This window comes from Eriocheir sinensis, chromosome 56, assembly GCF_024679095.1.
Source record: "Eriocheir sinensis breed Jianghai 21 chromosome 56, ASM2467909v1, whole genome shotgun sequence".
Classification (NCBI taxonomy): domain Eukaryota; kingdom Metazoa; phylum Arthropoda; class Malacostraca; order Decapoda; family Varunidae; genus Eriocheir; species Eriocheir sinensis.
In genome coordinates, this window is record NC_066564.1 from 6,114,041 (window position 1) to 6,131,195 (window position 17,155).

The 17,155-nt window shown below is 38.8% G+C and overlaps 1 protein-coding gene across 9 annotated transcripts; it reads left to right on the forward strand.

Annotated features, from left to right (window-relative positions):
* The first annotated feature begins 228 nt into the window (after positions 1–228).
* Positions 229–16,801, forward strand: LOC126984204 (arfaptin-2-like). Of its 9 annotated transcripts, none has more exons than XM_050837724.1 (8): positions 229–349; positions 3,168–3,446; positions 3,723–3,944; positions 4,184–4,329; positions 4,736–4,911; positions 5,013–5,187; positions 5,936–6,084; positions 13,671–16,801. In XM_050837724.1, exons 2-8 carry the CDS (start codon positions 3,182–3,184, stop codon positions 13,726–13,728), a joined length of 1,191 nt encoding a protein of 396 aa, XP_050693681.1. In that variant the 5' UTR covers positions 229–349; positions 3,168–3,181; the 3' UTR covers positions 13,729–16,801. The 9 variants fall into 9 exon arrangements, with proteins under 9 accessions (XP_050693681.1, XP_050693682.1, XP_050693683.1 ...); XM_050837725.1 differs by having other exon boundaries at positions 239–360; XM_050837726.1 differs by lacking the exon at positions 229–349 and adding an exon at positions 472–621.
* The last annotated feature ends 354 nt before the right edge of the window (positions 16,802–17,155 follow it).

Genomic DNA, 17,155 nt, shown 5'->3' on the forward strand with positions numbered 1-17,155 from the left:
AGTAGCTAAGCTAGTGTAAAAAAAAGCACCAATTAAGCTGTTTACCTGCAACAATAAACTATCAATCAGGAGAACCTAATTTATGAGAAGCGATACAAAGCGTCCGCCTGGGGGTTGGGATGGCATGTTCCTCCCTTCTCCTGTGTTGTTTACCTGCAAAAATAAACTATCAATCAATCAATCAAATCAGCTTAACAGCTCAAAAGTAGAAGAAAAAAAGTACGACAATGGCCAACGCGGCATCTGTTGGCAGCCCTGGCGGCGGTGACGTCACCAGCAGACAGCCCGTGTTGTGATGGTAGTTGACAGGTGGCGGAATTGCTCTATTTTATATGATCTACAGCTTTAGGTGAGACAAAGGTATTTTTAAACGAATCACTATTGGTTTGGATGCTTGGAGGTCAGCATGGCGGGTGGAAAAGGGTGCTGAGGGGGGTATTAACGCCGTGTGGCCGCCGTGGTGAGGGTCAGGCCGAGGGGCGGGTGTTATCGCGGCCCCGGGATCGCCGCTCTCCTCTCGCCGCCCTCACGTGCCGACTGGCGGCCGAGTGTCAAGGAGCCTCGAGTGTCGCGGCCCGAGTTATCGCCTTATCTGTGCTGACTTCTCACTGACTAGCGGGGGTGGGGGGGGGGGGTTCGAGGGTAGGGCTGGGTGACCTGTACCCTGGTGACCTGCACCGTGTGGACTTGTGCCTTTTGACCTGTACCAGTTTTCTGCCCACCTTGCCTCCCCCATATTATTTTTTATTTGATATCATATTGAGGTGGAAAAGTTGGGTATTAAAAGTAGTGCACTCCTCTATTTCTTAATGTTTTCTAGAATCCTTTCATTAAAACACTATAGTTACACATCAACACTGGTTCTTAAGTCTTACCATGGGGCATTTGTAGTATCCAGGGGGGGGTATGAGCCATGGGGGAAAAGTTGGAATTTATCTAATTATATTTGTTATTATCCTAATAGTAAAAAGGTTAAAAACTGCTGCACTACAACAGTAAGCAAAAAGAAAACGTCGCTAAACTTTGTGGATTGAGGGGGACAAAGACCTCCCTGGAGGAAGGTTACAAATATATATTTGCTTGTTATTTAGTAACCTTAGGATACAGTTTTGGGAACAGTTGTCTGGAGTGTCTGGATGGTGCAGCAATGTTTTATATGTCAAGGAGATTTAATGGCATTTCTTTGCATTCACCTTATTAACAGAGGTACTCTATTACCCTGTACATGGTGTGCTGCTATTTGTTGTTAATCTTGAATGCAAGAAGCTCATTCATTAAGAATTAAGACATGCAACAAATAAATTTTTCCACACATATCTTGTCATCTGTGTCCTGCATTTAATGCAGCTTGTATATGCATGTGAGCAAAACAAATATATGTGTTATGCATGTGCACGGTGCCCTGCGCATTAAGTATCAAGATCAAGAAAACAAAAAGACATGATACATTATTAACTTGATAAATATTTGTTTATTGTCCCAAGACAGTTTTTCATTATTTTTAAAGTAATAAATTAATTTTGGCTAAAATCATGCAAGAATGAATGGCATTTCAGAACTACACAACAGAGGCTATCAATTCTCTTAATGTGTTGGGTCAGCCTGTTGAAGTTTTCTCTCTAAACTCATCAACTGTCCTTATCAAGATAAGGCTTGGTGAGGTGCCAGCATGCCTCTGGCTGTGCATTGCCATGCTTTGTGTATCAGACTCTTGTAGTATACTTGTGGGAGGGACTTGATGGAGCCACTATGAAGCAATTTTTTTGTTTCTAGGAAATAAATTAAACTACATAGAGGAGTATGGTATGCATGTCATCCATATTTATGCATAAAAAATTAGGAAGTTGGCACTGATCAGTGTAACTGATCTTGTGAGTTTAGCTTTGAGGTTGAAGATTGCTGCATCTTCCAAAGTGCAGTAGTACCATACATGTGTTCCAGTAGCTTTCCACTGCCCTACTCTGTGAAGATAGTGTTATGTGTTGCCAAGAGCCTCTTCTGGCCCTAAAATCTTAAGACCGGTCCTGCACAGCTACTTCAAAACCATTTTTATTTAAAAAGAGCAAGAGTCTCATAGACAGACATGGATTTCTTAGGTAAGCTGTTCAGTTCTTTGAGATGAAGAAAAATTTCATCAGAAGAAAATAAAAGAATACCTAGTTCAACTATTAGCTTATAATCCACAGCTAATGATTCTTTTCACAGTTTTCTTTCATTATCAGTATAACTAAGAAAATGAAGGCCATGGCACAATCTAATCTCTTGTCTTGTACGATGCCAATGTTATTTATAGTTTCACTACGTATATATAATCATTATGCATTTTTGCATTGGCAGTAGTTTTCACTCTTAAACCTTGCCATTAGTGAACAACTTGATATTCATTAGTTTTTTAGTCACAATCATGCCAAGAGCAGCAATAATGCACTTGACATTCAAAGATTGCATCCTTAGTTGAGTGTGTGACATTTCCTGGACTGTTCTATGCAACAAACTCATGTTTCTTGGTGTTGTTCCTATTTGCTGAAGACAGGATGAATGTGAACAGAATATTTGGTTACAAAAAAGTGCCAGGAGGTGAGTGAATGACAAATGGAAGTTGGTATTCAGTAAAATTAGTGAAAAAAATTGAAGTACAGCAGCATTACTGACCTGAAGAATGAAAACATCCAGTCACATTCATCAGTTTAGACATTATTTATTGGTTACAAATTGTCATATTTGATTTCTGGTAGACACAACATTATTCAAGAGGTCATTATTGACGCACAGTACTTAACATAAGATGGAACTTCACCAGTCTGTCAGTTAGTCAATGTCGGTTGCAGCAGCTTTCCAAGGGTAGTCATGACAGCCTTCCCAAACAACCCATATCTCTTTGATAGAGGTAAAACTGCCAACTTTCTCTCTTATTCCCATCCTGCCCTCAACAGCTGGAGCTACTCTATGGCTGAAATGTTGACCTCATATCAGTTATTCCATTGAACTGTTGCTTCCAGCTGAGTCCATTTCTGCTGTGTGTCCCCTGGCAAATACTTGGGTGGGGTCTGAGATTTCCCAAGCTGATTTGGCGTTTGTTATAGTTCTCATAGTTCAATAAGACTTGAGACAGATAGGCAGACAGAATACTATGACCTATGTGCCTCCAAACTCTGAATTCTTTGCAGAGTTCAGTCAGAAGATGGACGGAGATCTTAGCGAGGGAGGGATGCAGACTGTGGCACTGGGTGACGGTGCTGCCAGCGGGGAGACCAATTACCAGCCAGCAGCAGGCGGAGGACCAGCTCTAGCCCCTGCACCCAATTCAGGGATGCCGCTAGTACAGTCTTCTACGGCACCCTCGACGCAGCCCATCCCCACACCGCAGGCTCGCCCCACTTCCCTCCCACAGTACCCACACACTCCTGGGTCTGCCTACGCTTCACCAAACAGTGCCAATAGTCCTGGTAAGTTCTGTTTCATCCTTAGAGTCTTCTTATTGGCTGTCCTTTGCGAGTGTTCCAAGTGTATTGTTGTCAGTAAATGAAGGCAGTTCAGAAGAGTAGAGAATTAAAGTATAGGATGTGTGTTTGCTGATCCTTAATAGTAAATAAGTTTTTGATATATGTACCTTCATCAGAATTTAATGGCCTGATAATGTATAATATGCATGAACAAATTTTACTTATATGAAACAATTCTCATAGAATTAAGCTTGAGTCCCTATGTAAGCAATGTTTCAGAGTACGGCAATAAGTGGGACTGTTATATCTCGCCGTTTCCAGCCATGTCGCCAGTCCCCCTGGCCACCCCAACCACTCCGAACTCTGAAAATGGAGCTGCCTTAGTGCGATCTGGTTCAAGTAAAATGGAAACTATTAAAACTTGGTCCATATCTACCTACAAATGTACCAAGCAACTTTTGTCAGAGAAGTTGGGAAAATCATCCCGCACGGTAGATGCAGGTTAGTATTGCTCTGGTCAGATGAGGTCAGTTATTGCACAGAATGTATGTTCAATATGAATATGTGCCAGTGCTAAGAAAACAATAGTGTATGTGTGTTTGTGTATTTATGTTGCAAGTAATAAATTTATCAGGAACTCTAAAAAACATTAAACTATTTAATAATATTAACTTCTGATTATTCTGTGGTATTATTCTGATGTGTTAAGAATTTTCATGATGTTTTGTATCATGTTTCAGAATTAGAAGCCCAGATTGAAGCCCTTCGTGACACACAGCGTAAATATTCGCAAATACTGCGACTGGCCAGGGCCTTGTCTTCTCATTTCTATCATGTTGTACAAACACAACAACAGCTCGGCGATGCCTTTGCAGATCTTGCTCAGGTAATGTCCATTGTTTATATTCTACTGGTCAAGGTTTATTTTATCAGATCTACTTAAACCTGTGTAACTGTCTTGCCTTTGTGTAGTCCTTCATGTTTCAAAGATCTGCTTTCTAGTGAGGCTGAGGAAGAAGGTGTATACAGATACTATTGGTATAATACTACATTAGGACAGCATCAGGCTATTAGTGGCAAGATGAATTAACATAATGGATGACTTTACAAAACTGTCCTGCCCGTGGCTTTGTAGAGTACCTCACCTAAAAGCGATGACTGTCTTAGACCTTTACAAGAAGATCTGAGGCAAAAGGCATAATTTCAATTGTCATGATTATGGAAAGTGCCTATTGATTGTGATTGGAATGCCTCTTCAGTTAGGTTAATCACTTCATTGCTTAACTCACCAGAAGTCACCGGAGCTTCAGGAAGAATTCATATACAATGCAGAGACTCAGAGAACCCTCACCAAGAATGGTGAAACTCTTCTTGGTGCCCTCAACTTCTTTGTTTCGTCCGTCAACACTCTGTGCAACAAGACCATGGAGGACACCTTACTCACCGTCAAGCTCTATGAATCTGCCAGGTAGGATTGAGTTCTTCTGTAACAAACAAAGTCATTCTTGCACAATAAATAATAACACTAGAATGTTGTGTCTTGTTTTAACTATTAATTTTTCTCTGCAGAATTGAGTATGATGCCTACCGAAGTGATTTGGAGATGCTCTCGCAGCAACCTCGTTCAGAAATAAGCTCCATCAAACTTGAGGAAGCTCAGCGCAACTTCAATGGACACAAGGCTCACTATGATAGGCTAAGAGCAGATGTTGCCATCAAGCTAAAGTTCTTGGAGGAAAACAAGGTATGTGGAAAACTACCCTTTACTCACCTCATTTACTCACCTTGTTGGCTCATTGATTCTCTGTAGCATGAGAAGGAAATATAGTAGGAAAAGTTGGGTGGGCCAAAAAACTGTTGGCACAGCAGCCCATAAGCTGATGAAACATAGTGGGAAAGCTGTGTGTGACTGTATGGGCTGAAAGGATGTGCCATAAGCAGTGTACTTGTGTTCAGTCTTGAAAATCGTAAAGCACATCAAATTAGTGACTTGAATGAGTGAGTTTGTTCCTACTGCTTCATCCGGAAGGGAATTCCAAAGGGTTATAACTCTGATGCTGAAAAATCATGTTCTGCAGTCAACAGAAGTAAACTAATGAGACACCTTGAATCTGTGGCTGCTAGTAGCTGACTGGAAAGGCAAATGGAACAAATCAAAGGGTTTGATGACTGACTTTTTGTGAAATATCTTCCAACATTTGTTGTTGTCAGTATTGCATATACATAACATGTTCAAAAGGATGCATTTAAGGAGATCCTAAGCAGTCTATGTAAGTGCTTGTTACCATTTTAGACTTTGCACCACATGGTTGATGATGATGGTGAAGAGGATAGGTGGCATAGTCTGGATGGCCAGGAAAAATCTAGATATTGATAGTTTGGAACATTTTGTGGATGAGGTAATGGTAATAAAAGTCCCCTGAAAAATTACATATAATGGTTTCATGTTGGTGGTAATTTGTTGGTTGTATTACCAAACAACTCTTTTGCAGGTGAAAGTCATGCACAAGCAGCTCCTCTTGTTCCATAATGCTGTGTCAGCCTACTTCAGTGGCAACCAGACTGCCCTGGAGGCCACCCTCAAGCAGTTCAGCATCAAGCTGCGCAGCCCCAACAGCGCACCGCCCTCGTGGCTGGAGCAGTGAGTTACGCAGGCTGTCTTGTGACTTCATTCAGTTGCTCACTAACCATCTGAGAGCTTTTCTTTATTTACATGGCATCCCTTCATCTAAGGCACTGTTTGCTTATGCATCTTGGTCATCTTTATTCCCATCGGGTTGTTCAGTAATGTGCTTTCAAACTATCGAGCCTGTCTTGCAGAACTGGAGAGAATTTTTTTGGAATGTGCTTTAATATGATAATGAAATCTTTGGTTTGTACTCAGAGTCAGTTGAATTTTATTCTTCAGGTATCAAATACTTTTTGAGGCATACAGGAGCAGGTAGGACACAGTAATAAACTCTAGGCAGCAAATAGCATAAATTATTTTGCTACCACTTTCATCTTGTTGGTCATCTCCTAATAAGTAATGGAAAGTCAACATTGCTCAAGAAATAAGGAATGTGGTAAAATTCTTTATATTAACATGCTTGCAGTATTTGGAAAAAAAATATTCACTCAGTATTTGCTGCAGAAGAACCTCAGAGTTACTTTGGTTTTGTTATGCAGTCATTTTTCAGGGTTGGCAAGAAATCCTTTATATATATATATATATATATATATATATATATATATATATATATATATATATATATATATATATATATATATATATATATATATATATATATATATATATATATATATATATATATATATATATATATATATATATATATATATATATATATATATATATATATATATATATATATATATATATATATATATATATATATATATATATATATATATATATATATATATATATATATATATATATATATATATATATATATATATATATATATATATATATATATATATATATATATATATATATATATATATATATATATATATATATATATATATATATATATATATATATATATATATATATATCCTTTTTCATATGAAGGCCTATTGTTGATATATCACACATTCACTTGCAACATTATTATTCTTATGATTAATGGAGCAGAAGCTTTCAGTATTATGTTTAACAGGTTGAATTATCATAAGCCTCTTATCAATCCCACCCAAGTAAGACTTTTATGCTAAGGTTTGACCTTTCTGCCAATGATTTCAGTGGTGCTGGAGATGTTTCAGATCTGACTAACTGATCCACTTCCCTGGGAATTCTTCATTTTGATAAGTTCTAAACCGCTTGTACATGGTGACGGCACACTGCCTCGCTGCAGCCACGCACTGTGTCTTGCACTAAGATTGTCGCTCTGGACCACAGTGCCAGACGCCTGCACCGCACGCTTCTCATGCCACCCACACCTTGGCCTGCTAGGAAGACAGTGTTTACACTTTCAGAAATATTGCTGTTTATTTTTATTGACGGGAAAAATATAATGAAAATGGTTAACTTATTGGAATTGTGAATTTGCCCCTAATTCAGAAGGTAATCTTCCAAAACATTGTAGGAGGGAATACTTTGAAGTATTTTCATGAGTAAATCTGCTAGCTTGAGTTGATCTGAGTCTAGAATTTGTCTTTTAATCTGAAAGCCATTTGTGGCTGTTTTGATGAAAGGAAAATGTAATATAATTTACTTTTTCTCTTTGTTTTTATTAATTTTGGGCTTACTAAGGATTACAGAGTATTCATGTGCCATGAACAATGACCATTAAAACACAATCACACCCGTAAAGCCATGCTAAGGAAGCATTTTGTACTCAAAATGAAATCAAGTAAGTGGTATTTTACGAAATCCACCTATGATACTTGAGGTAGGGGCGATCAGTGGCTTGCATATCCTAGAAAACCTTTGAGGATCAGCTCTGAGTATGTCAGTATGTTAAACTCCACCTTGAGCACAGACATCATGGTTCACACATGTCCACGGAACACCTGATGTGATGTACATTACATCCCATCACTTACTATGGAACTTGTTGCCAAATATGAATATTAGTGCTATTTGATGACCTCAGATATGAAGTTTACATATAGGGATCTGTTATATTATTGATGTTATTTACTCGTGAGTGGTCTGTGTCAGAATAGTGCTTTACTTTGCAGCTGTTGAAGGAAGGAAGGAAGGAGGTAGGCAGCAGCTCTGAAATAATAGGGAATAGAGAGGGTCCTCCTTTATCCATAGTGTTTACAGCTGTGGGAGAATGGGAAGTGTTGGCACTTTGTTGGGCATAGGTCAGTCATTACTGCTATGTGAGGAAGCTTATGATTTATACCCAGACAATACGATGAAGGGTTATATCACTGTCTACTGTGTTTAAATTACCTATATTGAACCCATGAAGTTGTTGAACACTGAAATGAAATTTGACTTGCATTAAAAAGCACTTTGGACAGTACATGCCTGATGCTGGATTAATAAAATGTTAGCCTAATGAGCCCTGTGCATGATGAGCTGCAAGGCCAGGCACCCACTTTGGTGCTGATAAGTTTGTTCTGTTGTGTTTCTGTGTTTGTCAGTATGCACCTCATACAGGCAGTCCTTGTTATACGTATGGGTTGTATTCCTAAAAGTTCTTGCAAATAACAATTTATTGAATAACAAAAGTATTCCAAAATAATGATTGTTTTTGAGTTATAACACATACAACTTATGACCACTTGCCCTGACAATCAGGCCATTAATATCATTAATACTGGGTTAAGTAATGAGTTAGCATTTCAAGTATCCTGCTGCAGATAGAGCAGCTGTTTGTTACACAGTGTTCCTGTGCCACCTACCCCCCCCAAAAACCTTGCCGCTGTCCTCATGAGCTCACCTTACCCCAGCCCACCCACGTTTCCCCTTCACTTGCCTGTAGAACTCAAGCTCTTAAGTGCTGCTCATGCTACAGTTGCTACTATATCAGTTTGTTGGCCTACAATCTGCTATACAAGCATACCAACTAGATATAAGAGATGCTAGTTGGCTACCATGTGAGCTGAGCAAGGGTGGAGTGAGTCTACCCAGTCATCTGTACTTTTTACAAGTCTGAGCTGCATTTGGTTCACCAGTTAGCTGCATGACTCCCCATAGGTGGTGGGGTGAGCCAAACTTGACAGTTAAACAGTTGAGTGCAACCAAAATGGCATCCCGCAACAACGCCTCCCTCACAGTATTCCTGCAGCAGCTCTTATAGGTGACCATTTAGTGGAAATAGCAATCATGGTTGAACGAAACATTTGTATGAGGTGAAAAGATGCAGCAGAGGTGACACTACCTACACTTGTACATTTATGGCATCTCCTTTGTTTACAAATACTGTCTCTCCTTCCCATATAAGGGGCTTTGTGATGCAGTGGTTAGCACGCTCGGCTCACAACCGAGAGAGCCTGGGTTTGATTCCCGGGAGGAGTGGAAAAAATTGGGCGGCTTTTCCAATACCCTACGCCCCTGTCCACCCAGCAGTGAATGGGTACCAGGTATTAATCGGGGGTTGTGTCCCGTCTCCTGGGAGCTGTTCCCTTCTCCTATAATTCCTTCCCCGTCTGTCTCTCTCCGGCATATGACCACAGATTTTGCACTGACTAAACGAAACTTTCCAACTTTTCCTTCCCATATAACCCTTCATGCAACAACTTGATTGGTTGCTGCCATCTTAACAAAACTTGTGAGCTCCATTGCATAACACTGCACAACGTAGTGTAGCTAACCAGTCAACTGAGCGCAGGGCTGGGCGAAGGTAAGCCTGTTAGGACAGCGGTGGGGTGTGGGGGGCAAGAGGCACAGAAACGCTGCTCTATCTGTATCGGGGTAATTGATTTATATTTTATTTAATTTTTAATGTAAATTTTGACATGACCAATTTGACTTACGACCTGCCTGTCAGAACCAAACCCCATCATAACTCAAGGACTATCAGCTCTGTAAATCATTGTTATATTGTGGAGTTGCATTCCAAGCCATATCATTCCCCCCCACAAAAAGTTATTCATAATATCATCCACCATTATAAATATTGTGGACTATAGACTGTATCATATCCACTAGTAATCCAGTCTGTAGTTTGTGTCTCATGATATACCTCCCCAAGGCTGAAGAATGTTTATGTGTGGATGTGTTTACCGTATGCTCACATTGTCTGCCCCTTCTGAGTCGACTGCTTTGAGAGGGACAAGTGGGAAGTGTGGGAAGGTAGGCAGGGATTCTGTGATGTCTTGGAGAGGTCTATGTTGTGGCTTCAGCCTTGACTTAAAAAAATAGGAGATAAACTAATTTCATGTGGACCCTCATCACTCTTAGCCCTTCTAATAATTTTTTTGCACTTAGATTCACAAACATGCAGACCATTTATCAGTTGGGGTATTGCTGATTTAAACATTCTCAGGAAGCATACCGGATAAGTTTTTGTTTATGAAAACTGAGAGACAAAGACATTTGCCACCTCAGGATGGAGTGAGAGAAGCAGACCAGCATATATGTATTGTGTGTTGGTGTGATTAAAATTTTCCAGCTCCCTTTCTTCACATGTAGCTGAGTATTGCTTGCATAGGTATTGATTCTTGGATGGGAAAATTTGCATACACATCAGTGAGTGCATTTGTACACACGTGGTGAGCATACGTATAATGAAGACTGCCTGTGTCCACCGAGGGGGGAACATAGATAACAAACTCACTATTTTGAGCTGCAGTGGTAAAAGTTCTCCATGGCCAGTTTGTGTATACTTTGTGTTTCAGTGTGTGGGAATCCAAGGACGGTTTCTTTCTGTGTAACGTTTTTTTCAGTAGAGTGTCTTACTTTGAAATTTAAAAAAAGAAAGTAATAGTGTTTCTTGCCAATCCTGGAGAGCAGATTGCCAATGCAAATCATTTATTTGTGTGGTGCAAAGAGTGTCGCAGTAATCTAGCAAATGGACTTCTTAAGCGCCTCCTTATGAGTGGCTGGCAGAATTAAAACAGTGCGGTACATTATAGATTTATATGTGTGGCACTAGTATATCTTGTGAAGTTGTCTTTTTCAAGTTGCCAAAGACCGAGTTTCAAAGGAAAACAGCCCTGAAGATTTCATTCACTCACTTCACATGGGAAATAGTTTCAGAATACATGCATACACACACACACACACACACACACACACACACACATATATACAGTATAGTCTCCAGGATTGCGAGTTTCAAGTTTGCGATTCACCGAGTTTGCGATAGGGACCCAAAAAATTAGATTTTTAATGTAAACTGAAATTGCGATATGACCCGAAAGGAAAAGGAAAAGGCTGCTAAAACCGGGTTTTTTCATACCTTTTTGTGGTCCTTGACTCCCATTCTCGCTCTTACCCACCCCCTGGGCCTTTCCATTGGCCGCGGGAAGCATGGTGAGTGGGATCCAGGCAGCCAGGCGCAAGTGTGCGAGCAGCCTCAGCTGCGCGCTGGGCCTGAGCAACTGACGGGCGGCTGATGGTGGTGATGAGTGTCGGCGGCGTGGCCCCCACATCGGTGCCACCCAAACGGCAATTTCACTGGGACCTGTGTGTGTGGCTGTGCCCATTGTGGGCCCAGGCTCCTCAATTTGCCAATTCTCACTTTCCACATGTTGTGCGGGACCCCTTTCCTTTCTTCCATCTCTTCTTTTTCAAAAAGAAGAAATGGAAGAAAAGAAAAGGGTCCCGTGCAACATGTGGAAAACAAGAACTGGCAAATTGAGAAACCCAAACCCACAACAAACACAGCCACACACACACACACACACGGGCCTCGACAAAAACACCGTTCAGGCGGCACCGATGCAAAGGCCAAGACGCCGACACTCATCACCACCATCACTATCATCAGCCGCCTGTCAGCTGCTCGGGCCGAGCTCGCGGCCGGGGCCGTCTGCACTCTGCACACATGCGCTTGGCCACCCAGGTGGGTGTCCAAGTGCAAGATGTCAACGGTTTTCAATTTTCCCACAAGAATAATAACGGTTCAAAGCTTGCGATTTCAACGTTTGCGACCCACAACGTAGACCTATTTATCGCAAACTTGGAGACAGTACTGTGTGTATGTATATATATATATATATATATATATATATATATATATATATATATATATATATATATATATATATATATATATATATATATATATATATATATATATATATATATATATATATAATTACCTTGGCAGAATGTGGCTACTATATCAATATTTGAAATATATACCAGTGGGTTTGTATGAAAATCATGAATATGTACATTGATTATAATGTATGCTTGTAAGATTGTTATTTGCAAGTGTGAGCATTCGTGGGTTATGTCATCTCAGTCTTTTTGTTCCCCATACATTGTTTATCGGTGTACTCATTGTAATGCTGCTTCTCTTGTACGTCATTCTTTATGTTTTGGTATGGGATTGCTGTGCAGAGCCACTCCTCTGTTTAAGAAATGATTCTGCCAACACATGCTGAGGCACCAGAATTCCTACCAAAGTTGAGGCTCCTCATATACATAGTTAATTTCAATAATCTTATGCCATTCATATATTTCTATTTATTCTATGATCTGTGTAGTTTGGCATTTCTATTAATTTTCTTTACTGTATTTTACTAATTTAATAGTAGGTGCCTTTGTCTTGCCTTCTCTTGCAGTAAGTTTGTGAAACTTGCCCTGGAGATAATGGATAATGTATTCATAACTAATCACAGCTCAGCCAGAAATCTGGGGAAAAACAATTTTTTGTAGAGGTAGAAAGGAAACAGTGATGCAAAGAAGTAATGCTGAAGAGTCTGGCATCAGTGACACAAAAGTTTCATCAGCTGATAGCCATTATTTACCTCTGCCTAAATTATCCTGCCAGTCATAGTGCTGAGTTAGCCCTGCTGCTTCAGCCCAAGCCATCCCACCCAGTGCAACAATGTGTGTTCAGTGTAGTCAGGAAACTAAATACTTCACACCAGATTTCAATTTTGCAAAAGTAAGATATTTTTGAAATTGTTGTGTGGGATTTTTAGATTCATGTCATCAGTAATTTATCTTATTTTCAATTATCTTAATTTTCAAGAACTTCACTATTTTGACCCTAGAGGTGGATAGGTTTGTGTGAAGATATTAAAAAAAGTACATACTCTGTTCCATGCTATAGTGAAGCAACCATTGTAGCCTTGAAAACCTAGTGTCCTATCACAGGTGTTGCAGGACAGTAGACGAGTGGGTGGAATCTTTCACTTGGCATGCAGGTGTGCTGTCATGCAGCAATGCCTTATGCAGCTCCCAGCTCTGTGTGTTATGATGATTTTTCCCTGAAGTGCAAGAGCATCAGAAGGAAAAATGTGCGGATCCGTTCTCACTCACAGACGTATTACACTGGACTGCCTGTGGCAGTGATTTATCTATCAGCAGTTTATCATAAGAGTGAATCGTTTATTTTGTTACAAAAAAACAATGTCATACATTGTAAACTGTGCAAACAAATATGTATAGATAACAGTCCGTGATATTTTTGTTATTAGCACTTTTCACATTTTGTGCATTTTTTTATAGATCATTCATGAGTATTTAGTAGATTAGATTCATGTATTATACTAGATGGCACATAATAATAAGCTTTTGTTTTGTAGGAATTTTTGTTTTTTTATTTTTTGTTCTCTAGTTCAGTGTTTTTATTTCCTTTTCAGATCTGTGCCAGAGACGTTTCAGACTATATTTGGTTCCCTAAACTCCCCAACCAAGTAATGTAAAGCCTTCAGTCAGCTCAGTAGCAGATCAGCAGTGTTCTTGCCGTAGGGTCTTGCAGTGCTTTTTTTTACCTGCTTTCACATCTAGATTTATATGTGTGGCATATTTTCACATGTCCTTTAAGAATTAGTACAATTCTGAAGACCATGATATAATTGTTACCCTTTATTGCTTTGGATTTATGTTGCCAAAGCCTGTCTCATGAAATGTGTATTGGGCATTACTTTGTATAAGTGGGCATTCCAGGGTAACTCTAAAGGAGGGAACATGGTGCTGCGTGGCTCCCAGTGTTGACATAAAGCTTAAGTGCCAGTCCACATTATTAGATTAATTTTAATATATGCAGTGGTCACTCTTCATCTAACCTTGTCCAGAGGGAGGCTGAACTGCTCGCACCAAAAAGCCAATTTTTAGAAAGCGTATCCTGAAACTGCGAAACCTTCAGTTGTATGTTTGAAAGGAAAGGTTTAAAACCCACATGGACGGGCTGCTGAGTTGTGAAGTGAACATCTTGGGTCTTGGTGATAGCTTAAAAGATCCAGGAAAATTTAGATGCACTTAGACACTTTTAGTTAAACACAAGTAAAATTATAGTTAATGATTTTTTGAGGTTATAAATTCACTGATTAATGGCACTTCTGAATGTCTGACTCCTTATGGTAATTTGAGGGTATATTATGTGCAATACTTATGTAATTTAGTTCAGTGTCTTATAGAACATTAACTTTTTTTATGGTTGATCTGTAATCTTAATTACAAATAGTGCCTGAGAATATTTTATAATCAATATTTGCCCTTTTGCAATGCCCTTTAAACTATATATAGCTTTGTTAGTATGGTACATTTCTTTTATTATGAACTGTGTTGACAACAAATAATTTTTTATCTCATTATGTATCCCACACAGTATTATATATAGATACAGTACTTTCAATTCCTTGGAGGGAGACACCTTTGGTTTTGTGTCCCTAGTGCAGCAAGGACATACCATCACACAGGGAACTGGGGTACAAAGTGATAACGAATAAACACAGACCCTTCAACTTTACGTAGGGAATACTTTCAAGAAAAGTTGTGTTTGAAGAATAGAATTTACTCTTCAAAGTATAAAAGTGATGAAATCTTGGGCCAGTATATGTTGTGTATGTAAGTATGAGGCCATGGGGACTAAGTCAGTCATCCTAGTTAGGGTGAAGCCTCCAACCCCTGATGGGGGAGTGTATCATATGGCGGAAAAAGAAAACTGTAGCAATACTGTTGTTGGCAACAAATAATTTGTATCCTGGAACCTCAAAAGTATTCAAAATTAGTTTTCAATTTTCAAGGCAGATCAGTGGCATCATGTATGTGTAATGAAAAAAAGTATATGTTAAAGTTTGGGTTTAAAGTTGTATAAACAACAAAGTCCTTAAAACACAAACTATTGGGTTTTCCATTGTCCCCCCATTCTAGTGTCATGCAAAAGAAATCCAATTTGTATCTTACTCTCCATCATGGCTGAGTTAGTATGAGAAAGGGAACAAAACACTACCTGCACCGAAGGTTGGAAATTTTCGTGTTCTGCATAATCTGTTGTGTGTTGAAGTTGTAGAACTTTTTGTGTCATGAGTTACAGTTGTGCTTCACAGCCAAAGATAACTGACAGTACCTTGGAGGACTGGCATTCAGTGTTCACAGCATGTGGTGACTGCACTCAAGCTGTGTAATATTTATTGTTCTTCCAAGTATTTATATTTAGTATAGTTTATGATTTTGATTAGAAGCATAAGATTTTCTCATACATGTTTATTTTTTTAGCTTAAGCATTTTTGAAGGTTCCTTGCATGTGCATGGCTCTGTGCTAGTGCTGCTAGATAATGGTGAAGTCGTTCTTTTGAGAAGCAAAGGTTTGTTGTCTATATATTTTTTTAGGAAAAGTAGCTATTGAGATACTGATAACTGAAATATACAGCTTCAAAACTGAGTGGTGATGTACAGTGATAATGACTATATTTTTCCTGCCCTGGTCTCACGAGCTTTGTTTCTTCTACAGGGGTGAATACTAGCAGTTGTCTAATGAGATAATTTGAAGGAAGCAAGGTTGATTTAGTCATCAGTATGGCAGTGCTTGCTTTTATGTATGTCATAGACAATATTTCTTATATTCTTCAAAGCAGCTTCTCACAATATGGGTGAATTTTTCAAAGATATGTGAAGCTTTCCTTTGTGAATCTGCTCTTATTTCCTGTTATGTACTGTGCATTGTACACCATAAGTTACCCACTTTCTTCAATTAGAAAGGGAGGGAGAGCCCCAAAGTTTGTGGAGTAAATAAGGAACTAGACATCAGTCATTTCACATAATAAGATAATCATTCCTTTATGCTAAAAGGTTACAAAGTTATCTAGACAACTGTAAATCTCAGATGCATACTCCAAGACCATATTTCATTTACTTGACTGGAATAGTTTTCTGTGAGATCATATAAAGCTGTCCCACACATGCACCAGACAGTGGCACAGAAAGCATAGTGAAACGGGGACCCAAAACTAGAGAGCCTCCAGCCTGGATCTAGGCGACTGATTAACCAAGAATGATAACTCAATGTATTTGAGTGTATATATATATATATATATATATATATATATATATATATATATATATATATATATATATATATATATATATATATATATATATATATATATATATATATATATATATATATATATATATATCCCATGTGATGGAATGTCAATCAATTAGCTATGTATTACTATATATTTATATTCTATTGGCATGTATGATTGTTTTTTTGTTGCTAAGTGTATTTAATTCTTATATTATTTAGTTTGATGACATTTTTGTTCCATTTTAAGTAAAAAAGTGAAGGGGCCTAAAATATTGTTGATCTCCACTTTCCAAATGGAAGTACCCTCACGGCCCTGCAGCCCCGGCCCCCTGTGCCACTGCCTGGGTGTGGCTGCTCTCATCTTGTCTAAAAGTAGTTATCACAGAAGACAGCAAGCATGAGGATTTATTATTGATATATATATGTATTTTCTTTAAAAAGCATAAAAAAGAAAAAGGTGTTTACATGTGATTGAACTCCAATTTCATACACTGCAGGATGCTTATGACACATTTCTTTTCTATACATTGAACCTGTTGGAAGGTGAACTATTGCCACGTGCATGGAAGATGTGTGCAATGTACAACTTAAGGACCATTACCATGACACAAGTTTTGTGTGATTTGTAAGAGTACGAGAAACATGTCTAGATTTTTTTCTTTAATAGTTATAGGATTTGGTAATTATATCAGTATTTATTCTATTTTAGTCACATTTATAGAACATTGACTGAATGCTGCTCCTGGCTGACACACATACACACACACACACGCATGGTATTATGAGCTCTGTGCTCTTCCTTAGGGGAACGGC